Source organism: Chaetura pelagica, unplaced genomic scaffold (assembly GCF_000747805.2).
Source record: "Chaetura pelagica isolate M959 unplaced genomic scaffold, ChaPel_1.0 scaffold356, whole genome shotgun sequence".
Classification (NCBI taxonomy): Eukaryota; Metazoa; Chordata; class Aves; order Apodiformes; family Apodidae; genus Chaetura; species Chaetura pelagica.
In genome coordinates, this window is record NW_009953964.1 from 8,883,028 (window position 1) to 8,908,835 (window position 25,808).

General features: G+C 43.2%; 1 protein-coding gene across 1 annotated transcript in view; it reads right to left on the bottom strand.

Moving 5' to 3' along the window:
• Positions 1 to 7,661: 7,661 nt before the first annotated feature.
• GALNT10 (polypeptide N-acetylgalactosaminyltransferase 10) overlaps positions 7,662 to 25,808 on the bottom strand; it is a 73,017-nt gene continuing 54,870 nt past the window's right edge. Inside the window, exons 6-13 of the mRNA XM_010002126.1 lie at positions 23,732 to 23,917; positions 22,027 to 22,210; positions 21,017 to 21,134; positions 13,658 to 13,765; positions 11,637 to 11,858; positions 10,778 to 10,894; positions 8,576 to 8,725; positions 7,662 to 7,829 (exon numbers count right to left, since the gene is read on the bottom strand). Of these exons, the coding sequence (XP_010000428.1) occupies positions 7,662 to 7,829; positions 8,576 to 8,725; positions 10,778 to 10,894; positions 11,637 to 11,858; positions 13,658 to 13,765; positions 21,017 to 21,134; positions 22,027 to 22,210; positions 23,732 to 23,917 (1,253 nt within the window). The remainder of the gene's footprint in view (positions 7,830 to 8,575; positions 8,726 to 10,777; positions 10,895 to 11,636; positions 11,859 to 13,657; positions 13,766 to 21,016; positions 21,135 to 22,026; positions 22,211 to 23,731; positions 23,918 to 25,808) is intronic.

Here is a 25,808-nt window from a genome sequence, read left to right on the forward strand (position 1 = left end):
GCACAGAAAGGGCAGCGAGCTGTTAAAAACTCTCCCCTGAATAGCAAGGTGCAGGATAGATCTGCCAGCAGTTGATCTCAAGGCAGACATGCAGAGAATGAGCAACAGTTACACGGTGCTGAGCTCCCTCAAACCATAAGAAAAGGTAGTGCAGACATGATGCAGGTAGAGGCTTGGGAGATGTAAACGTTGTATTCTCATGGCCATGTATCTCAGCAGTTAACACACAAGCTGCCTTTGAGAAAAGCTTGTGTGTTGCTTTGAACATGTGGCTGGTGACAGACTCAAGGAGGGAAATGTCCCAGGCATGGTTGCTGCTGCCCGGGTGTCAGCTCTCAGAGGGCCTCACCTGCAAGGCTCTGTCCCTGAGGGGACAGCAAGGCCCATGCTCCAAGGAGCACTGCCAAGGGTCACTGTCAGGCACAACAGGAAGGAGGATGGTGTTAGTGTTTGGTCAGAGGGACAAGAGTGCCCTAGAGTCTCACCCCAGCACCTCTTCTGAAGTACTCACCCACAGAGTAGCAGCCAACCACACTTAAAGAGCTTCTCCCTGTGGAAAGCAGCCATAGCTTGACCATGAGGTGTCACTGCAGCAGGTGATGCTCCCGCACTGTCATCTGCAACTGTATCAAGCTATGAAATTGTTACTTAGTGAGTCGCCAGTTAATACAATCTTCTAATCATTGATTTGGGTACTGAGAAAAGAAAACACACACTAAACACCTTTCCTCCTCCTTTGGCTGAATTTAATCCAAACATCTGGTCTCCACAGCTCCTAGCTTCACCTCCTCTTTGCTGTGCATACACAATCTCTCCCAGTTCATTCCATAAGAGGAAGGGTGGTGCAGGTCAAGTGTGTAACTGTCATCAGTTCTGCATGCTGGGTTTTCTGCTGCTCTGTGCTTCCCAGTGTGTCCTACCAACAAGGATTGTCCATGTCTGTCTGTTGGGGCTGGCTTACCTTGGCACAAATGCATCCCCCATGACCATGATCCCTCCACAGCTTACATTTCTCAGGTGTCTCCTCCCTCTGTGGCTGCCACTCTTCATTGAACTTGTCTGAGCTGAAGTGCTGCAGGATCCTTGGGTGGGCTGGAGTTTTGGGACATAGTGGGTTGTTCCCATTGATTTCAGAGCTGGCTGGAAGCAGCTGTGAGGGGCAGACTGGGGTTCACAGCTCCTGCTCCACAGGCATCTCTGCAGCCTCAGCTGCCTGAACCTGCCATGTGGACCCAACACAGCACTCAGGTGAGCACTACTCAGCTGCTTCAGCATGAACACAGTGAACCTTGCAATTTCTACCTGATACCTTCAAGGGGCAGCCAGGAAGAATGTTTCCCAAAGGGCCAGAGGAGAGCAGCACGTGGCAGGGCAGGAAGCCTGTGCTGAGGAAACACCAGAGCAGGGTAACTAAGCTTTTTCTCTTAAGAAGTAGAGAGAAGGGAAATCAGTCACTGAAGCAAAACAGACAGGGACAGTAATTTCTGCATACACAGTTTCAGAAAACACATTAAAAATTTATTTTAAATATATTATAAAAGGAAGTCCATTCATCTTTAAAAACACTGGGCATTCTATCAATGATTCCCAATTTATGAGAGCTACTACATTAAAGTGCTACAAGTCCTTTACCACCCCCAGATATTAGGCTGTTGGTCCTAATATGCACAGAAATGAATATATACTGATTCAAGAGGCACCATCCAGTTTTACAGGTAAAATGCATGCAGTACAAGGAATATACAAACTTAGACCTTATCACCAAGATCCCGGAGAATGCATTTTGGAACCAATTCCCTTCTCTGTCTTGGAGGCTAAAGCAATTTGTTATTGTTATCATAAGGGCTACCGTTTTAGTCTATTAGCTTGATCAGTTTTTATCTTGTTTTGTTGTTGAAGTTCATATTTACTCATTCACTAATCAGAAGCAGGACTTTTCTTCCTAGAGTTGAACTAGAAGATTTAAGACCACATAGATTCAGTGGCTTATATAAAGCTCTCAAATCCCTCACATCTGCTGGAATTGCTAAAGCCTTTTGGGTCATACAGAAGCATCAAGAAAGCACAAATGCAGCAAATAAAGGAGTATACTCAGCTAGCAGAGGCAAGAACAGACACAGGATTTTTATTAGGATTTCCACAACCTATCATTGCCTAGTTTCATACACAGATCTCCACGTGTACTAAAAAGGAGCAATCAGAGCAGGAGGTGAGTTTGTCAGTCACACTTTGCATTTATAATGCAAATAAATCAATCTGAGCGGTAAATGAGGAATATGACAACTTAGTGCTGAATGCTGAAGGGAATTTCAGATCTCAGCTTTCCCTTTCTCCACCCATTCCATCTCTCCCCTCCACTCAAACTAGGTGAGGACTTGCAGCTTTTTTAAAATATGGACTCAACACTCATTAGGTCAGCAAATAAAGCACTTAAAAGCTAAATCTTACACAGATTGGGAAATTGCAGCACAAAGACTTTCCTTGCTCAAGGTGAATAGGCCAATGGTAGACTAGCAGCAGGACCTGACTCCCAGTCCAGCTCCCCTGTTGCTATGTATTCTGTGAAAGACATTTTAATCTTGTTGCCACAGAATCTGACATTAACCTAAAGCTACACACCATTCTGGCACTGGTTTGCTAACTATATAAGAAGCTTTTCATTCTGAATGATTGTTAAAATGGAAGCCTAGATTGTTGCTTGTCAGATAAGGACCAGCCCAGGCACCCCCAGGCTCCTTTGTTGCAAGTGGGAAGAAATACAGTAGGTGAGCAGGAACATGAACCACAGCAGTTGGGAGTGATGTGGGATGCAAGGTACACTTGAATTCCTTGTGTTGGCAGAGCCAGACTGCTTAAGACAACCTTCCTGGGCTCTTTCAATTGAAAGCTTCTCCCTTTTTACCCAGCAGTTACATGACAGCCCAGGAGGTGACTCCCCTCTCCATTTGGTGATGTAAACCAGCATAGCTGCTGTCATGATCCTACAGCAGCTCCGAGAGCACCCTGATCTTGCACTGCTAGTTGCTGGTCATGCCTGTTTGACTTTCAGTACACTGATGATTCAGTGCAGGGAAAAGGAAAGTTTGCTGCCCGGAGCTCTCCAGTAAAGGAAAGCAAAGCCCTGTGCACACACTACTGTAAAACAAACCAGAAAGAAAGTGAAGATGAGAAGTTCTCCATTAGAGATTTGAACACACCCCTTAAAAGTTTTCCCAGCATTGCAAGGCATCAACTTTTTGCAAGACACTTGTACAGCTCTGATGTGCCTCTGGGACTACTGGTGACTTGATTTGGATACTTAGAAAATAAAATGCACAAGCCTTCACCATGAGGTGAAACATCCAACAGCTAACCAAGATATCCTCTGCTTCAGTTTTGGTTGTTACAGGCTACCAAGAGAAAGATGCCATCCTTTCCAAGTCTTCCTATTAGGAATGACAACCCCCAACTTCCCCAAAGTCATTAATGATATCGATTTAATAGAGGAAACCCAGGAGCTTCTGCATTACTGTCTTCACACAAGTTTTGCACTTAAAGTTGGACATTTAAAAAACCACACACAAACACTGCACAAACCAAGATTTCTCTTTCATCCTTATCTCCCAACCCCTTCCCCTCTTCTCTCATGTCCAGCAAGGCACTAGGAAATGGTTCAAGTGTAAGCATTTGCTGTACATTTACATTTTAAAAGGCACATCTTTATTTTAATGATGCTGTATTCTGCCCTTTCAGTAAGGCCCACACATTCTTCTATTATGGTGTGGAAAAGAAAATTAATTTCCCAGGCATGAAAAAAGACATCTTGCACACGTAAGAGCCCCAAACCTCTTACTCTGCTTGTAGGCCCTAGAGATTAGCACCTGTATAAACAAACAAGAGCTTCAAGACCAAATCAAAGTATGAGACATAACAGACATCCAGAGATCCTCCTGTTGTTTGGGATGCTTAAAAGCAGTAGAATTTAAACAGCTTTGGTGAGAAGGGTGGTTTGAATAGTTTTGAGGAAAAAAAATATGAAAACATTTATTTTGCATTAGCTAATCACTGGTATTTAATCTCCAGTCTTGACTTGCATGCAGATGTGAAGATTTGCTTGTGTATTCATGCTGTAGCAATTCTGCTTACAAATAACCAAAAGTAATTGGAATAATTAACCAGATTGCCCAGTAAAGGCTCAATTAAAGATGTAGATGATGAAACACAGCTTATGTTTCTCAATCACTGGATGCCTGGCTATACTAAGTCTTCACATTAGTCAGCAAAGCCTCTAGGGTATTGAAAAGTGTAATTGATGTAAATAACAGCTCAAAGCCCAGTGAGCCAGCTAGGAGAGTACAGAATTTGTAGGGTACTTATCACACACAGATCCCAAACCTTGAGAAAATCAATCAGATCAACCATACTGAGGACCCAGTAGGACCACTCACACTAAAGCTCCAGTTTCCAAGTACTGGTGATCAGTTGTCAAACCAGAATTGCCTCAGCAATTACCTAATCTTTTGGTGCAGACTGCTAAGAGCTGTCCTTTCTCTCCAGATTAAGATCATTAAGTGGGAAAACACCAAACAAAAATGTTTGTTACTGCAGTTCTCTCTGAAGCAAGCATCAGCAAGCCAGGCAGCTGGGACTCTTCACAAGGTGAGCCCAAGTACAAAGCAAGCCATGCATTTTAGAAACAGAAGCTAATCCTCTCATTAGAAAACTAAGACACACAAAGTTGCAAGCTGCAAGCAGAACGACCTACAGTCCGTGTCCCATTTATAAAAGGCTAGCACCGTTCATAGACAAACAGCTTCTTGTTCCACAGGTATTAAAACATTCATAAAGACATCTAGTCAGGCCATCTAGTGATCCACAGTCAGCACTACCAGACTAATGAGAGCATTAATAACTTAAGGAAAGCAAGTCAGACACAAAGCACTGGAAAGGGGCTCTGTCTCTTAACAGAAATGAAAAGGGATCCTAATGACAGACATATTGTAGGTACTGAGAACATAAGATGTCAACTCTCTTTGACACTGGTGTCACTTCCATAGCAATACTGCTGCAAAACTGTCACAAAGAAAGCCCAGAGCTTTTTTTCTTTCTTCACTCCTAAAGTGTTAGGCACCAACACATTTGACAAGCCTGGTCCCAGCTGCAACACAGTGCCCATGTTTCCCTTGTTTCATTGGACACCCCAATTCAAGAGGGATATCAAGGTGCTGGAGCGAGTACAGAGAAGGGCAATGAAGCTGGTGAAGGGCCTAGAGAATCAATCTTATGCAGAATGCTTGAAGGAGCTGGGAATGTTTAGTTAGAAAAAGAAGAGGCTGAGGGGAGACCTCATCAGTCGCTACAGCTACCTGAAAGGTCATTGTAGAGAGGTTGGTGCTGGCCTCTTCTCACAGGTAATTAGTGACAGAACGAGAGGGAAGGGCTTCAAGCTGCAACAGGGGAGGCTTAGACTGGACATTAGGAAAAAAAAAAAAAATCACATTAAGAGTGGTTAGACACTGGAATAGGCTGCCCAGGGAGGTGGTTGAGTCACCATCCCTGGATGTGTTTAAGGGTCATTTGGATGTGGTGTTGGTTGATATGGCTTGGGGGAGAACTTTGTGGAGTGGGGATGATGGTTGGACTTGCTGATCCCGGGGGTCTTTTACGACCTGGATGGTTCTAGGATTCTACAGATCTATGACCACATGGGCCAGACAGGCAGAACAGGTCAGATATGGCCTCAACTGTGTGGGTGAGAGAGATGTAAATTATTTGGAGCCTCCTAGTCAATATATCAGACTTGAGAGGCAGCTGGTTGTCTTAGGCTGCTCCCAGCTGACACAATACAGCACTACATGGCCTCAAAGACATCTGAAAGATGGACAATGATCCTACGATTGGCAATATCAGAAGGTTTCTTACTTCTGGAGCTCTGCAGAGGGAGCCAGCCTGCTTGTTTCTTGACACTAGGCAACACAGGAACAAAACACACCCCACAGCAGAGCTTCCCTGCCCTTCCAAGGAGGGGAAGTCCATTAATCGTACTTACAGAGAGCCCCCAAGGCGTGTCCCACTCCCACCCCAAGTGTGGAGCCTTCCAGTCTCAGAGCTGGCTGCACACTACCTCCTCAGCTGGGCAAACTACAGAGAGGGCCAGTTACAACAGGAAGAGAGCTGGTTTTATTGATTTATGCAGCCTTTGCACAAGGTTAACTGCACCAGCATTCACAGCTTGTACTAGAAAACACCACTGTTGCCTTCAGTAGAAGACTATGTGGGCTGAAGTATTAAATCTGTTCTTGCAACAACTTAATTTTAAAACAGTGTGGGTTTTTATTTTTAATCACTTGTTTCAGACAGACTTGAAACCAATGGTCCTGTGTTCACCCTTTAGTGTCAGGACTTCTTTCCAGGAGCTGAGATGAGACAAATTCTGGTTCAGCGTCTGCAGATCCTGCAGCCAAACCAGAAGGGTAATACTTTGCACTGGTAACTGACTACACGAAGGACAGGGTACTAGTGAAGCTGGCCCATCAATCTTTTGCTTAAGCAAATAGATTTCCAGTGCCAATAAACCATACAGTGCTGTGGATGTTGGGAAAGGAGAGATGAACAGCACGTTCCCACAGGGCTAGAACATTACTGACCACCAAACTCACAACTGCAATAAACTACAGACTGAAGAACAAATGGATAAAGACCAATGGCTAATCTCTGCCCTGACTTAATTATCTGGAATTAATCTGCTCACACCAACTGTGAATTAAGTCAGCCTTCAAACCTCCAAAGGAAAATTGGAAGTTGCCTTCATGTAGATTTAACTCTGAGAAATCCTAGATGTTAGTGCTAAGAAGATGCTGAATAAGAGGCAAATTTGGAACCTGATATCCACAGGCTCTTAGCAAAAGCCTTCCGTTGTAAGAACTGTGCTTACTCTAAAACCCTCTGCTCATCTTTCACCTTGAAGATTCAACAGTGAGTGACAAACTGACTGCAAAGTGAATGGACCAGAAACCCAGATTCCTCACTGCTAATAACTCCAGTGATATTCCCAACACTTGACTGCACTTCACTACAGCTCATTCCTTTATCAGAGCTATGATTTGAAAAGTAATAATACTCAACCTATGCTCAACCTGTTTGAAATATATTTTGGTTTAGGGCAAAAAATTAATTAATTTAATTTGATATTTTGTTCCCCCCTCCCCTTTTTTTTTAATGTCTATGACATCAAAGGATTATATCTTGCACCCAAGATTTTACTTAGATGGACTTTGAAAGATTAAGTACCTATATGGGAACAATTCAGCAGGTAGTGTAGCAGCTACAAAAATTCCTGGAGGGTCCCAGATAACAAAATATCATTTAACATCAGACCCAGGTGGGAAACAAAACAAACCAAACTTAAAAAAAAAAGTGGTTTGAATCACAGACTCCTCTAAAAACAGAGTTTCTGTTCAGCCTCAGCACAGAAGTGGCTCTCGCAAAGCCTTTAAAATGTCACCATCCCTAGAAGAGAAGGATGCAGCATCTTTGCAATAAAGACTGGCCTGCTAATTAACCTTCTCCTGAGATTCTCCCTTTTACTTTAACTGTTTAAAAAAAAGTATTCTTAAAAAAATTTTTGTAACCCTCCCCAGTAAAAACTATAATTGTAAAATATATATTTTTTTCTCAGTCTTTTAAAGATCAAGATTTCTGTTAAATTTTTCCAAGACTGTCGAGTTTGTGTGTTCGAATATCCACTGCTGGGTTGGAGATGCAGGATTGCAGCTGCTCATAAAGATCTTTCGGTCACTCTCACTGCAGTCCATACAGCTGCTGCTTACAGGATGGTAGAGGGTCTTGTCCTGGAGAAGAGAAATTTGATGTGAGGTTGCTAAGCAAGATGCAAAGCTGTTTTACAACCCACAGAAAGAAATCCTAAAAACCACAGCAAGATATTTAGTCACTTGGATGTACCTGAAGAAGCTATTTCACACTGAAATGATTGGTAAGTGTCAGGGTTTATTCCCACTTCTTGCAACAGTACCCAGCCCAAACCTCATCTGAACCAAGCAGCTCTACAGCTCTGAAGCCTCCAGGCTCAGCTCCTGCTGCAGTCACTCCAAGACACTGTGCATGCAGACTGCAAGGACTGGGACAGGGCATTTAGTAAAGAATTTACTTACCTGTTGGCCAGGAGAGCCTTGTGCTTAGTGAGAGGATAAATAAATCCTTATCTACTTTTGGCACAGTCTTCTAGTATTCAGAACAAACCAATAAACACACCACACCTCTTTGCAAACAGGTTTTGCCAGGGTGTTGCATCACCTCACTGCCTGCTGTGGACAGGACTGCAAGGAAATCTGTTTAGCAAGCCCTAGAGAAGCTGTCCTCACCATTTTCTAACCAGTGGCACAGGTGAGTCACCTCTTTCTAATCAAGGGTAATTAATAGCACAATGACAGAAGATTGTCTGCAGATTCTCTTATCACAGCTACATGAAGAGAAGGAATAAAACATGAGTGGTGACATTTTAAGGAAACCTAAGTGCTTATAGGCAATTGGACACCTGAAATGAGAACACAAGTATGCAGTGCACACACACACTCACTTTTCTGTATCGCCAGAGCTGATTCCCCTTCATTCCATGACAGTCATAGAGGGTTACTGGGCTGCTGTGAGAAATGGCATCAAAACAGAACTTCTTGGTATGCTGAGGATCCCCAGGACGAATGTCTTCTCTCCAGCTGAATGTAAATACCTGCCAGGAGAAACAGGACCCTCAGGATGGCTGATGCTGGGCCCAGTGCTTTCACCAGCAGAATAATGTCCCCTTCTTTGCCCACAGGGTGGGGATGGCTTCAGGGAAAGGACAGTCTTCTATAGAAAAATTACTTCCACCTCTGGGGACAGGGACTGCTGAGTAGGGGTCTGTAACAGCCACCCCATGGACTGCCACACAGCATGCCAAATGAGGCTGTGCTGCTGCAAACAGCCATGCTCGTTAGCTTGGGTACTAATAGCAGCCCTGAATGACTCTGCAATGCAGACATACATCATGGATTAAGTGAGCAGCTGACCAATTACAGCACTTCATAGCTAGCAAGAAAGGCAGAGAGCTACAGAAGCTCCAAGTTAAAGCTGGCAGTAAATACCTGTGTATTGCACAGGCAGTCTGCAGTCACCTTGAAAAGAGTCTGTACCACACCTTCTGTGACAAGAGACCAGGAAGCTCACAACTTACCACCTCACTAGAGTGTCAGAAGGACAATGTCTGGTGCTCTCTTACTGACCCTGCAGTTTTGGGGTGGAATCAAAGGAGGGATACTACAGAACAGAAAAAGGATTTAAGCTGTAGTGACCAGGCACGACTTATCAATGCCTGGCAATGCTGTAGCCTTGATGAAAGTTGCTGGGTGACAGTACACATGGCCTGGTAATCCCTGAGCCACAGGAAGATAGGAGAACAGTCAGAGGAAGTACCACCACATGCATCCTTTGCCCCTGTGGCATTTGCTTTTGGCTTGAGACAACAGAATGGTCAAGTTGCATTTTCATCTGATGATCATGGCTTGGCTTGTTTTAAGCACTGTAGAACTGAATACCACAAAGGAAACTTGTTTAAAGGCAGGAACTAGTGTTAAGCTTTTGCCTTCTACTTTGACAAGGACAGCATCTCCAGCAAGGTTGCAAGTGTCCTCTGCAACCAACACTAGCCAACATGGTTCTGCAGGCCTACCAGCCACCACAAGCCTTTCAGTACCTGAACAGAAGGCTATTTTGGGGGCTTCTTTTGGATTCAGGTGGAAGAATGGTCCTCTCTTCAGAGAGGTATCATGGGGCAGTAAAAGACTGGTAATGAGCAGGGTGCTACTATTGGAAGCAGCTTGGCCAAAACTTTTGCACAAAGAAGCTGCTTTGTTTCCATCTCACTTGCAAATCTCTCTCGGGAGAGAAATTACCACAATCATTTAGGCTCAGTGCTACACAAGTTCAAAACACATACTCCTCCTAAACATAAGCCAACACTAATTGTTCAAGATCCTCCTGACACAACAGCAGCTTAGTTTTGGACTGTGGCTGCGTAAATTGGGTTTGTTCCTATTTTTCATGCATCAAAATTGATATGCAACAACCCTTTGTCTCCTACTACTGAAGCCATTTCCCTGAAGAGTTATGCATGGCTCTGTAATAGAGGCATTGTTTTCTTGAGCTTTTCTCAGCTCAGCTGCTACAGTTTAGACAAACTAGTATTTCCTTCCCTTCTGTTACAATAAAGCTGTCTTTTCTGGCACCTTATATGTTGAGAATGTGAATCTATAGCCTGACCAGTTTCATCTCTCTCCAGCAATGACTGGGTGTTTACAATACATTTGCCTTCCGTCAGAAGGATGATACTAAGCAGTTATTGAATGCTCCTGCAGGTTCATTAATATGCATGATGCTCCTCTATCACTTCTTTCAGCACAACCTTTGAAGTTAATATTCACTTTGTTACATATTACAGCTGCCTTGTTGCTGGTTTCTTTTACTCTTTTGGCACATTGTTTTCTTGTGCTTTCTTTTGTACACTTCAAAGTGGAGACAAAAGCTCTGCACAAGGTCTGCCAGGCTCCAGACCCTGCCACAAGCACAAGCCACATCCTGCTACAAGCCCATCAACTTTAATTAGCACATGAGCCTTGAGGTCCACAGCACCCTCTGCTCACCTGGCAGAGTTCTGCAATGGCCTTTCTTCTCAAGCATTTGTTCTTATAACTTCTCCCTCCACAAATTTATTTAGGGGCTGATGATTTATCAGAGGGACTGTTACCTGCACATTGTTCCATGCTGCCTCTCCTCTGTCCTTCACACAGTTTTCCAGCCTCAGTGGGGATCCCAGGGCTCCGTGCTTAGTATCCACACACAGTCCAGTGCCTACGTTGCGTATCTGAAATAGTACATGAGTCACTGAACCTCCCACTCATACCCAGCAACAGGAAAGAAGGCTTAAATTGCCTCGAGTAGTGGCAGTATTTGTATGAAGACAGTTGTAAGATTCCTCACTTAACTGTATCTGAGCTGGCAGATAACACCTAGAATAAAGCACAGGAGCCCAAAGTGGGACCCATCACCAGCTGTACAGCAGGACACAGCAAAACCCATTAGCTACAGGACTGCAGAGCCCACCATGTTTGTTGTTGTTGTAGGAACCCACAATTTGACTCCTGGGGTGATTATTTCCCTGAACACAGCTGACTGACTTTCAGAACAAGAAAACCAGGGATAGATTTCCTGGCTTTCACATGGGGAAGCTAAAGAGGAGGGTAGCTCCACACAGTTGTGTAGCCCTTTGGAAAGACAAGTTTCCTACTATTGCGCAGCTGCCACCTCTCCCTCCCCGTTGGCCTGCTCTGCCTTCTGCTAACCATGCAACATGCAGAACAAGCCAAGTCTCCCTTCTCTCCATAGCTGCGCACCAGCAGAAACAGCTGCCTAACTGCCTTCTTTGGTCAGGCCAATGCAATGGCAGAGCAGTTCTGGTCTTTGAAATGTATCAAGCAGGATCACTAAAGGTTTGCCACCTTATGTCAGCAAACCAGCACTGGAGCCCACACGTAAGGCAACTTTAAAACAAACACCACCACACTGCAGCCTGTTAGCCCCCTGCAGCTTTCAGAGCACGAACTTGCCTCTCCCCAAGCAGCAGCTGGAGGCTCCACTGGTGGGTAAAACTTTGGCAAGTCCCACGCGACCTCGTTCATGAACCACTTGAAGCTTTTGCAGTTGAGGTTGTTGCGAAGCTCCTTCTGCGCTGCCACGTCCCCCGCGGACAGATGCCGGTACTCCGGCCTGCGCTGGTAGATGAACTCTGCATACTCATCCATCCACACCTCAGCCACCCGCTTCAGGTTCTGCGTGGGCAACAGCCACGTATGAAAACCAGAGGGAAAAACACCCGAGAACACTCTGCACAAACATTAGCATTCCGAGCAGCTCTCCCGTTTTTGATGGGAAAGGATTTTCATTCACATCCACTCTCTCTCTCCAGCTTCAGAATGGAGATTATTTTTATTATGCTCTAGACTTTTAGAAAGATATTTTCAGCTGAGGTCGAAACAAAATCCTGGCATTTGGCCATTATATCTAGTTCATTGTGGTGAAGAAAAACAACATGAATAAGAAGTTGAGAGTTTTTTTCCCTTTTTTTTCTCTGTAAAGAGGCTAATCAGAAAATGATGCTGGTAAACATCACTGGACATTCAAAAGTCCCTGACAAAAGGCTGCTTTCTCAAATCCTTCTTATTGCATCTTTTATATCCACCTAGGAAGGGGATTTTCAGTAGCAGCTTCTGGAAAGCTTCAGTTCACAATATTCTCTCTTATTACTGTTTCTCCATTTTCTTGGGTAAAAAGCTGTTTAGGAGAAACTCTGAGATACCACAGGAATATAGGATTTCCAGGCAATGACCCCTCAGAACAGAAGCAAAGGGTTTAGTTGCTGGCAGCAGTATGTTTCACGGATCACTGTAAAGCTTAAGCCACTGTGTAACTCCAAGACAGCAATGAGCAACACCCTCTCAAGAAACCTGCCCTACTGCTTGTCACAACACCCTGAAGAGACCATTGGATATTGGACTGATCTCTGGCAACATCAGATACCTTTCCTGGTGCCACACAGTGCCATGCCATGCCTTCAGTGACCCAGCAGCACTGCCCATCTTCATGCAAGAAGGTGCTTCTCTACCAAAACCATTAGGATGTTAATAACAAGCAGTGCTCTGACCCTGCCCCAAATGCAGCCTATACACAAGAGCAGCCTATCTTGAGGTGACTGTACAATCTTACATGCCACAAAACAGCCTTTCCTACACTTGTCTGCCATCTCTTTGCAGCACTGTGGGAGTATGCAAGAGCCCAATGCTGAATCAAAAGAAATATAGCTCCTTCCTGAAGAGATGGCACAGACAGGAGAGCACTCGATTGCTCTGACAGGTCATTGCTGGGCTGAGTAATAAATCCAAACCTGTAACCAGGGCAATGTTGTTAAACTGGGAAACATTTTAACACCGTGCAAGCCATTGGCCTGCAGAGCAGCAGGGTACTTTTTTGTGCTTTTTAGTTTTGCAGCTTTCTGGCTCCTATGATTTTTTTTCTCCCACCAGAGGGCAATACAATCCCTTCTCAATGTGGAAATTAACTGGAGAAGCTGGAGCATGATAGGCAAAAGCCTATCACCTCTTTGGGTGACACTAGATAAAGAAATAAAATGGCACAGAACATTCCATTGTGGAAAATTACAGCTTGGCCATTCAGTGGTCTGCGATGCTTAAAGCTGAGAGGTCTTTCAATCACCACAACATAATCACCACACTGAAGCCTGCTGCTCTTGGAGAGAACAGCTATAAAATGACTGAAGGATTATCCCAATGAATCCATATCTTGTTTTTAGTGGTGATTCCATAGCCATTCCCTGATTGCAAAGCCCCTTCCCTGCCAATGTCTGCAGCACAGTGCTGGCCTGCAGGTGAGTTTGCAACTCCCCCAGGCTCTCTTCCCTTTGTGCTGCACATCCACCACTGCAAAACTGCTCTGTTTGCCTACTATACAAATACAAAGCCTACGTGTGCCTTCCATTGTGGGGTGGGAGGAGGCAGCAGCACGGTCACATTGCAGACAGAGGGCTGTCATGGGGAATGCCACTGCCACTTACCCTTGCCAGGCTGACTCCTGTTGGAACCTTGTATGGAACGTATTTTCTGTAGATATGACCAACCCTAGAGCAAGGGATGTCCTCCATGCGACCCCCACACATCCATACCTGTGGAACAGCAGAGATGCAGATTCACTCTTTGTTACATGGAGAAAAATGAAATTAAAAAAGAGGTTTTCAAGTAATGAAAAAGCTTAACCCAGATTTTTTAAAGTACACTCTCTCCCAAATTCCCTCTCCTCCTTGCCTATAACTACATGCTTATCCTTATGCCATCCTATAACTACATGCTTAGAGCCATGCAGCAAACCTTGATTTAGCACAAGTGCTATCAAGCCCAATAGCTAAACAGCACAATTTTGCATTCTTTAGAGAAAAAGAACAAAAAAATTCCAAGCACCCAGAGAAAAGCACACAGCCCACTATAATTGATATATGTTATTACAACAATAGTAACCTTAATAGTTAAACTGGACTGCCATATAAGACCTGGGTGTAGGCTGTATAACATTGCTGTAAAAGGGAGGCCATCCCTGTAGTATGGGTCTATGTGTTATGCCAAACACTCCAGGGAACTCATGAGCCTGTTCAAGTGCCAGAAATGAGAAGAAATTGCTGCTTTTTCTCAAGTTATCACTGCTCTCATATGGCTTCATTGCTGACATGCACTCATGACTTTTGCAGCCTTACAATTAAGTAGAAATCCCCACCTGCTACCAAAAAAAAAAAATTAGCTTAAAAAAAAGCCCTCAGAAAATCACTGGCACACACTGTTGCAGAAGATTACCTTGATCCTTGGTTTATGTCTAGATTAGGCCTAGAAGATCCTTCCTTCATCTTTACATTTCACTCTGTGCTAACACCCTGCAATAACTTTTATTCCTTACTTAGCATGGATGTAATCACTCTGTCCAAGTGAGACCAAAGGAGATGCTTTCTGAACCAGCCCATCTGCTTCATTATGGTTAGGAAATACATTCATATGTGCTTCCCAGAGATACCTAATTAATATTAAAGTACCTTTCAGTATGCAAAACAAATGACTTCCTGAATTCTTGAAGCACAACACCATCTTGCCCTTCATTTTGTCCCCAGATCTTATGTTAACGCCTTGAAGGCAGCAGCATTGAAGAAGGTCCACTGGTGCTGCAGGCTGATGCAGTGTTCTTGATCTCTCCCTTCCCTGGCTAATTTGAGCCACCTTAGTTCACTATACAATAAGCTTAGTCAACAGCTTCACACATAGCAGGCAATTCCATCAATATTCTAGAGTGACAATATTAAATACTTAGCTAGGAAGAGAAATATTTGGCCAAGGCTGCTGCATAATTATTAGCTCTGACACTAAAGTCCTCTGGAGTTTCAGCTCTGTCTGCTGGCCCTAATAATTACAGTCATTTGCTGACTGCGTATAACTTAATGGAGGTTGGTTGCTCTCAGAGGAATATTTTTCACTGACAACTTTTAAAGTTCAAGGTACTTAATGGCATGTCGTTATGTTGAGAGAGACAAGAGAAAGTTGACAAACAGTGCTTCTACAGAATTTTATTCCTTTTGTCCCTGCTGTGTCTTGTGAGGCTGGAACAGAAGGGATGAAGATTAAAAAAGAAACCAGCACTCAGCTTCTGTGAAGTTCCTAGTGGAATTAGAAATGCTTCTTATTCAGTAGCTGCTGGGCTTTTTGCTGCAGAGGCCACAGCATGATTTCTCTGCTAGGAAACTAGCAAGTAGACTGAGATAACAAGAATTGGGGATGTTTTGTGTTTCTATGACAGTTTTGTGTTCCTATGGCTTGTATGAGGCTGTAAGAGCTGCAACAGATCCAGGAGCTATAAAAAACCTGCAGGAACAGTTGAAGAAGCCTAGAGCTCAGCTGCACAGATACACACTCCTTGACAGCCCCTGTTCTTACACTGTGCACTGCATCCTGCATCAAGAAAGACCAATCAGTTCACGAGCAGCTGCATTTTAGTGCAACACCAGCATGAAAGAAAACACCAGCTTAATATAATTGCTGCCTGCAGGATGCCTCACCTGCCCCTGATCTCTAAGGGAAGGCTTTCAGCCAGGCCACCGTGCACACATCTCTGAAAACATGCCTTCCTTGAGTAGTGTGAGAAACAGACCCTTGTGGTCAGTGCTCAGCTGGGGAGGAGAGACTGTCCTTGCCCTGCAGATCTTGTGTAGCAGTGATGCAGATGCACTTATCTACTGAGTGGTGCATGGGAGAGGCAGGGGGTATGGGAAGCTAGACAGAAGTGATGATAGATTGGGCCAAAAGCTCCAAGATGGTACCAGACTCCAGGCATAGTAGACGGCATTACATAAAAACATGTAATAATATGATAAGAAAAGCTACTTAACAGTTACTGAACAAGCAAAATCTAAGATCAGTTTTAAGTGCTCTTTGCATAATCGTGCTTTACAGTATTGACTCCCCAGTGATGCTGCAATAGCCAGTGCTGCGTGGAGCAATGGAAAGCTTCCTAAATCCCACTAGCAGAGCTCAGTGACCCTTTCAAGGTACTTTGCCAACTCAGTGTCTTTTTAACATTGTCTCATGCTGCAAGTGACAGTATGGCACTTGCAATACAAATCTAATTTTAAAAGCATGCTTTCCATTCATTCATTGCTGCTTTGACTTATTTTATTAGTGAGCTGCTTTGTGTGGTGACAGAACTCATTACAACCTCCATAAAGACAATTACCAGTCCTTATCTATAAAACTGGAAGAAGAGGGAGAGGGAAAGAGCGTGACATGCATTGGCAAAATAGAGCTAACAAAAGCATTAGAAAGCTAGAGCTAAAGGTCAGGTTAATCACATCCAAGGGTCTGTCAAGGAATAACTTGCAAGTGAAGCAAACTCAAAAGAGAGGTGCTTGCTAGCCCAGAGAATGCCTTCACACAATTGGTTGTTTTCAAGCAAGGGTACAGGTCACAGGCATGACACACCTGAATGGACACTGCTAAAAATACAGCGCTGTCAAACAGTGGGGTAGCACCTCGTGCCTTCTCAGTGACACTAACTGTCATTTACTGTGTTCTCCTTAGGCAAGGGGAGCCAGTTTCTTCTTGCTGCTCTTGTTTTACAGAAAGATGAGATGCTGCCTCATCTCCCTGGCTGACATGACAATAAACACCAGAACCTGAACTTGACACACTTAATTTCAATCAGCCATTTACTAGAATGCCATAAAAATAAGAATTAAAGCTGGTCAGGCAGGCAGTGCTTTATACAGTGATCTAATCAGATCTCATTAGGAGAGAACAGGAAATTTCTCTTCCTCCTCAGGCACAATTTTACCAATCTATATTTTGAGCTAGGAATCTAGCAGCTGACACATCTGCTAGAATTAAAAGAAAACCTGGCTACACTGAGGTCAATGGGCTTAATGCAACAGATTTCTGTAAGGCCACAATCTCACCCTAATAATAAAACCATATACAAAGCAAATAAAGTAACACCACCAGTGATATTGCTTCCATCTTCTCTGTGGCTTGGAGAGCTGTTAACTCCATATTCATAAAGCAACTCAAGGGCTTTTGACTCCACTAGTGTGCTATGAAAGCACAAGATAATATGCCACCTATTCTCTACATGGGAATGCTATGCTGATCTAATTCCCCTTCTGCTATTTCAGAAAGCAATGACACATAAGACAGCTGAACCTCTCCTCTCAGAAACACAATACAATACTGCAGTTGGTTTGTGAACACCAATTATCAGGGTATACAAGGTTTATTGTTTCCAAAGACTGCACCATGATGAGCCAATGCTTCCCAAGAGGGAAGAAACACAAAGGAAAAGGGTCTGGCCTTGAAAAGAAAGCTGCTTCTGCAAGTCCTAACAGAAATAAAGACCATAGGACAGACCAATGGAGAGAAGCTGGCTGGTTGTTTTAGCACACACTGAAAGGTGGGAAGAAAAGGACACGGTGGGTAAGTCAAGGGAGGTTCTCTGCATAACAAGGTAGGTGAGAGAGTGAAAGCAAGTACAAGCAATTGTTTAGGAAAATTGTAATCCTCTGTACTGTCAGCATGAGCTGCTGTTGCAGCTGTGACTTATTGCTCTATGAAAGATGAAGGGAGCTCAAAAGGCACTGGGATCTGTGTGTTTGCACACCTTCTCTCACCTAACACACAACTGCACAGCTTCTCCTTGCTATCTGGAACATGCTAGAGTAATGATAGTACTTTCCAATAATCACATTTTAGAGAGTGGAGGGGTCTACTTTCTGGCTGCTGCTTGGTGGGAGGTTACTCTGGAACCTGAACCAAGCACAGAGGGTGAACAGAGGTAAAAAATTCAAGTCAATGGTCTGAAACTGATCTCTGCATCACCAGATAGGAAGGGAGAAAGAAGCCACCCTGCACTACAGCTGAGAGCCTCAGAATTAAGGAGCATCTGCTGGCTTAAAAAAATCCAGAAAAAAAAAGTAGCAGAATGCTCAGTCTGTTTCAGTGTGGGCAAACATGAACTGCTGGAAAGTGGTGTATGTGCCTGGAATAAGCAGTGGAGGCTCACAACCAGCACTAACTTCAGCAACACAACTAGAAATGCTGTCAGAAGTGATCTCTTGGCAGCTGCACCCTAATTGTGGACCTTCCAGGAGCAAAATGTGAATCAGAAACGTGCTGTTGACATGGGGCAAAGGAGATGCATGCATTAGAGATACGAACTATGTTATGTGAACAAAAGCTATGGAGCACTGAGATGGAGGAGAATGGTTCCTGTGCCATGCAGATCTGCAGAGCAGGTTGTCTGGAGCACTCTGCAAGTAGGGGGGCAGGAAAATATGAGGCTTATTTGAAGAAATGTAATGCCTGAAAGCAAAGACTGAAATTTTCCTTTTGCATCTGATGATGACCTGAAACAGGAAGACCCCTGCTCTGTGGAAGTATTGTTTTATAGACACCAAGCTATTCTGGACATACACAGGGGAAAAGAAGGAAGAAGTATGTGTTTTTTGCTTGAATATGGAATGGATAGATTGATTCCTTAATTTCTAATACAGAAATTTCTGCTTTAAGGAATTGAGAAGATGCAGAAAACTACATACCAGCAGTTAGGGTTAGAAAATTTGTTTATAATTTAAAGTTAATCTACATTTTATTTTGTTCCTCCAGCATGCGGTGTTTTCTAGTGGTGGTTGGTGTACACACTTCATAAAAGGAGTAGGGCTTCTACTAATAGAGTTTGATCCATCCTCTGGCTGAGTGTTTTCTGAGGTGCTAAACACTGATATTTTCTCTGTTGGTTTGCCCTCAGCCTGAAACTTTCTTCTCAGAAGGAAGCAGAGCAGCTGATGAAAGAACATATATATGATCTCAAAACAGAAAGGCAAGAGGCTCCTAAATAAACTTTTTTTATTTCCAATCTCTCAGCAACAGAACTCTGGATTATAAAATAAAGGCAAAAACCCTGCAAAGCACACTCCACAGAAGGCAAAAAGAATATGCTTAAGAAAAAAAAAATTAAAAATGTACCCTGAGTGAGGCTTGAGAAGCCAGATCTGATAAAAAGGACCAAAGACCAGCAGTACAAAAGAGTACCTGCACCCACAACTCCTAGGCACAGGAATGGATTCTTTGTTAAACCCAGGCTATAAATTTGGCACACTTAGAATCTGAATTCCCATTAGATAACAAATAATGTGAAAGCAGGTACCCCATGTCTAAAACTAGAGCTTTAAATTATTTGACAGTTCTCCTTTAACTACAAAATCTCAGTCTGGTTCTAAAGGTAAAAACGTAGCTCTAAGCTCGCCAGGAAATGTCATAGCTTCATAAATTCTATGAACAAACCTTCTATTCTTGCAATTCCAGCAGAATTATTAAATCTATCAACCACAGATGAATGTATCAATTTATCTTAATTCCTGAAAATACACTGGGCTTCTTTCAGTTAAAACTTCATCTTTCTGTTGCACAATGAAAAAGGGGGTCTTTGCAGAGATTAATTAAAGCAAATTTATCCCTCCATAAATTACCATCTTTGGACTGAAATAAAACACAGTGTGTTTCAGAGAGGATAAGCAAACAGATGAATGAAGTAGTCTGATTTCCTGCAGATCAACCAGTGGGACTGTCTGCTGTGGCATTAGAGACAAAGGGCTTGCCCAGCCACTGTCATCGCTCTTGGGAACCAGCATTTCCAAAAAGGGCCAAGGAAAAGAGGCTGAATACTGCCATGCCCCCCAGAGAAAATGACTATGTTACACCATTTCATTACAGGCAACACAAAGAATAAATGACTCTGACAGTAATGACATCTTCAAAGAGGGTGCCCCCTGCCTCTCTCTTCCTGCTGCCAGTAGATGACAAGGGACCTCCAGTGTGACTTTATTACTTAAGGTTTTTGTGAGTAAACAGAGGAGGAAGACATTATCTTGAAAACAATGTCTTTGCTTGCATTGTTTGCTGTACAGTAGTACATGGTGTGTATGGTAATACAGCCTGCTGAATACGGTTTGATATGCTTTTGAATTCACTGAGATTTAAGAATCTGTTTGCCAGGGGAAACATGAATTTTAGGAAATCTTTATGCTCTGCTCCAGGCTATGGAAGGGATTCCCAGCACTCATGACTAGCCACCTGCCTTTAGTGGTCTGGGATATTCCACTGAATCTCCTACAGTGGTTTTCAGAGTGCCACATTCTAAGGCGACACAGGTACCAGCAGCCTTTGTGGGTCACATTTTCTGGTTGCTATTTACATGCATTTTTGGCCAGTTGGCTAACTCATTGTAAAGCCCTCAACTGAACAGTTTAGTCAACCAGTAAGTAACAGAACTGTCCCCAAGCCAGGCAGATAATGATCTGAAGTCATTGCCAGCAACACTTATGATTCCAATTGTTGTGAAGATTTTTTACAGGGTAATTAATAGTCTCGGTTCCTTGCAGCCAGGAGTCAGATGGATTGACTACAGACAGTAAGTTACTCTCATCTCTGGGAACTCAAGCTCAGGACTGAGGCACTCAACTGGGCAAACACTGAGCTGCCTCAATCCTCCTTCCCTCGAGGAAGACATTTAGTCATCTTGCTAGGGTGAGTACTAAGCAGCCTAACAGTCAGAGCGAGCTCCACAGAAGCTGACTTACCCTTTCTGGGAAGAGCACATGCATCTGAAGCTGTGACCACAGAACAGGACACTCCCTAGCTAATCAAGCTCCAAAACTGACCCTCACAAATGACTGGTCACATCATCGCTGTTTCTTCTGTGTACTATCTTACTACTCCCAGCTCTTTCACCTTTAGTCACACGCAAAAGCAAGGACAAGACAGATCATTCACATTCTGTGCCTCAGAAAAATTCTTGCTTTTCAAAACAAAAGTAATTTCCAGAGAACATAGCTCACCTTAAAGGATATTTCATACTGCTCTCCTCCCCATATCTCCAGACCTGCATCATACCCTCCCAGCTCCCAGAACCACTTTCTATCGACTGCAAACAGTCCTCCAGCCATTACAGGAGACCTTAAGGAAAAACCAGACTCCATATTACAAACACATTCAAAGATACAGATCTCCAGCTACACACGTGAAAAACAAAGGAAGAGTTGACAAATACTCTTTTAACCACCCAATGTTCCTAGTGCCTTTGCAGCACTGTCAGAGCATCAAACAGTTGGCTTTGCATTATCTACTAATTTCCCACTTGCAAATGAGGAAGACCAGGCCAGGCTCTCTTCAGAACCAGCCAAAGCCTCTCCTCCAAAAAGGCAAAAGAGCTCATCATTAACAGGACATAACCTCTCCCAGAGGGACCCATAGTGCTGCACATGTGGTGCTGCCTCAGTACTACAATCAAGTCATTGAGCTTGACCTCAAAAGGTGTTTTGTTGGGGTTTTCTGGAACACTGCAGAAACATAAAGGACAGCAGAACTGTCTCAATGTTGGTGAGCACAGCAACAGCAGAATATAACTGGATCACAGGTTTTACTTCTGCATTGCACTGCAATCATCAAAATTGCTGTAATTATTGTGCTAGGTTTTCTTCCCCCTACACACCTGGGAATGACATATAAGCTGCCATTGGTCTGTTGTTTTTGGCAGGGCATTAGGGATACTAAGTTATGTTTGAAAGAATCTCTGTAATAAAAGACCACATTAAATGTTGCACAGTGTAGTTTTAAATGAAATGTTAACTTCTGCAGGAATGAAGGTGGCAAAAAACAGCAATGAGAAGGAGGGTGTTCCCAGCTACTACACACTGCATTTCTTTCAAACCAACAAAGCAAACTGCTCCCAAAAAGCAAGTAGCTTAAGACCAGCTTCGGACTTCTACTACACTGAGGCATAAACCAAGCCAGTAACAGGGTGTCATTTGTTAGCCAGCTCTCAGAGCACTGCATTTCAGTAACTTACTCAAAAGGATCACTGGGATCAAGTTTCTGTAACTCAGGAGGAATAGGGATCCTCTTGTAATACATCTCCCAGTCAAATGCACCTCGCATTGCATCTCCAGCCTGGGTCTCGTATCCAAAGTGATCATGATCAATAACATCAATCATGGGGCACACGATAGTCTTGCGGTTTCGGGCAATACGATCTGAAGATTGGAGAAACATGTTAGAAACCCTGCACCACTTGGTTCCACAGACCATGAATTTATAGAACAGAGCATCAAAATGTGAAAGTTGCTTAAGAGTGACCCAGCTTTATTCCTGTTAGTGCTTTTTCAGGCAGCTGCTTCAATTCATGAAAATTCATCTGGTATTTCTGCAATAATTCAGATATTCAAGCTAGAACTATTGAGATAAAAACACCAGACATTTAGGCTAAAGTGCCTGTCACCCAGAAGCAGACTAGAAAGACAACCAGATAATCTTGTACTCAGTGAGCAGCCTTCATCTTAACAAGTGACCGGGATGTGAACCCTCCTGCCCTGATCCAAAGCCAGAGCAATAACCCATTGTACCACCCACCTTTAACTGCTGTGCCAGAATCTGGCACGAAGCAGTTCAGACTAATGGCAGAACTACTCTCAGCAGGCTCAAGAAAAGCAAGTGTACCTCCTCCCCTCAACCTTTTCTTCCATCCAAATAACACAAGACAGGATTAATTCCTGCATAAGCATCTGGAACATCTTAAATACTTTATTACTGAGAAAGTCTCTTGTTGAAAGTTAACTTTCAGAGCAGAGGTAACAAACGATGCTTCAGCTTCTAATGCACATCTAACAGAAATCCTATCTATGCTTTAAAATTAAAGCCTACTCTACATGTTCTCATTTAAGTGGTATTTGAGCTAATTCTGTCCTCCCTCCCCAGGGCTCATGCAGCTGCAAATGTTTTACACTGTTATCAGATACAATCTGTAGTAAAAGCAACAGTATTACCACTCAACAATCCTGGTTACAAATCTAACTAGTTTTTCTTGCATCGGCACTTGGCTACTGTTGCCACAGTTTATTCAACAAAGTCACAGCTCAGAGAGAGCTTTGACAGGTCACTGCCATAGGGTTGTAAAAGAGTTTGGTACTGGCCAGAGGCATACAGGTATCACAAACAGAAGGCACTGTCCCTTCAATTAGTCATCCTTGTCAAGAACTGACATTGTGAAACTGATGTCTCCTTGAAGATGAAGCACTGCCTTGGAAAGGAGTGCACACGTTCTACAAATACACACCAGCAGCTGTCACTGGCAAGAAGAAACCCCCCTAAAATCTACGTAAAAACTGTATGTATAGATCTTTCCTGTATCATAAAGCCATTTCTCTTTGCAAGCTGCTGAATGATCATGCAATAGTTTACTCTTCTAACAAGCTTTAAATTATTTAAAATTTCATTTAGTGAGGAAAGAGAATAATATTACCTCTGCTCTTTAATTAAGCAAAGCACATGATAGGGTTATTATACAGTGCAGTCCTCTAGAACAGAAGAAAACCTTGTATTAAAGGCTGCAAGTTGACAACAATTCACCTGAGCCTTGTGGTTGGTTGATGCTTTAGGGTTCTGTTTGCCTGTTTTGTCTTTTAAGACAGGTAGAAATAAAAGTAATTCAACACCAACATCTGTTGTCAGCTCTCTAGCAGTTCAGTTTTCAGCCACGTACAGCACCAGGTGCTTACCTAGCAGAGGTGGCAGCCAGTTCACATTGGCCTCGCAGTGGGAATCCAGGAAGGTGATGACATCCCCAATGGCCACCGAGGCCCCCAGCATCCGAGTCCTTATCAGCCCTTCTCGCTTTTTGGTTCGGAGGATTCTTACATTTGGGAACTGGGCCATATAATCTTCCAGGCGTTTCTTCAGGTGTTCTGTATGAAAAGGAGAAATGTAAAGACTGTAACAACTAATTTCTTAAGAAGGCAGTTCCTTCTTTATCAGAGAAGATGACTTTGGAAGTATATCCTGAACAGTTAACAAATGCAGTAACAGGAAAAAGTAGTACGATGAGTTCATTTTAAATCCAGGATGTAAACATAACTGCTTAACCAAGACTTCCAAACATGTTCCAAAACAATTTAAAAAAATCCTAAAACCAACAACAAATAAAAGAACTAAGAGAAGATGGAAGAGTGCAGGATGAGAAAGAAAGCAGCAGAGTAAGAGGAAAAGGAATAAAGAGCCAGCTGGCAGACCTCTGGGGAAACTTCATCAGGGCAGGGATTCTCAAAACACTTGTGGAAAACCAGTGCAGCTTAGAAGAGACACAAGACAATTAACTTTCAGAAGAAAACTGCACCCAGTGCATTTAAGTTGCATTTGGTTTCTTCCCAACACACAAAATGACTAACAACTCATGCATAAATGAAAAACAGCAAAAAGTCTAGTCAGACATCCCTCCATGCTGGCAAGGCAGGCACAGCCACTCCCTATATTTGGATGGCTACATTTAAAGCTTATCAAAGGAGGTATTTGCATTTAAATATAGAAATATTAATGCTACTGAATATGGACTGGAGCCATATCTGAATTAGCACAGACACTTGTAGTCACCACGATCAACAAGAATTCAAACATAAGAGATGCAGAAAAAGATTACTGGGTGATCAAAACAATGAACAGCTTGTTTAGATGTGGAAATAAAAGCTTGGTCTACATAATGAGTGAGGGGCACACAGCTGTCTTCACATCAAAGGGTGAAGCACCAAAGGGAAATGTAAAAAAAGGCTACGAGCTGTCACTAACCTAATCACTAATGGGTCGATCTTTAGGCATCTGAAGTTTTGACTTACTTGACAGCAAACCCATTCAGAGTGTGCCAGGGACTGTTCATTAACACACCACACTATCAGCTGCCATCAGCCACCAGCTGAGGAAACGAGCCCTGCTAGGCACAAGCTAGTTTGTCAAACCTAAGCAATTAACTAATCTTAAAATCTGATGTAACAAAACTCAAATAGTGGCAATCATTCAAAGACAAACAAGCTCACAGGTTTATTTGCCTGCACTATAGGGAAGACACCCATTTCTTCTGTACAGCAGAGGCATCTTTGGCTTCCAAAGCAGGCATGAAAGGCAGGAGCTGAAAAGGCAGGCAGGGAGAAAGCGCCCTGAACCAGGGAAGCTGGGTATTGGAACAGCTCTATAAAAAAAGAGCAAAGGGGCAAAGAAACTTAAACTAGTTATGAGCTCTCCCCCATGGTGCCAACCTAGCAATTGTGCTTCAGGGTTTTAGCTACTGGAGGAAAAAATGGGCAGAAACCCTATGACTAACACACATTGTGCACCTTCTTTTTGAAGCAGCCATCACCTGCTCTCCTTCAAAGATCACCCAAATCAACTTCCTTGCTTTTGAAGTATTTCTAGCAAGCTCTTTGCCCTTTTCAAAGCTTTAACATTACCCAGGATTTTTTTTTCTCACAAATGCATTGTAGTGTTTTGTCTGACGAGTCTAATTGTCCCACAATATCTACGTAGGTTTCCTGCTCGATAGAGCCCTTAGTACTTCTTGCCGTCTAGCATGCTTTCCCCTCATCCTTTTCAACCCTTTGCTGAATAGATCCCATCAAGCTACCAGAAACTTTGTCCACTCAATTACAGATTTTTCAAATAAGGGCCTTCCATAGAGACTAGATACATAAGTGCAGCTGCCTTCCTCCTGAGGCAGTGGGTAGACTTAAAAAGCAAAAAAAAAAAAAAAAAAAAAAAAAAAAAAAAAAAAAAAAAAAAAAAAACCCCCCCCAATTTTTTTAAACCACACCC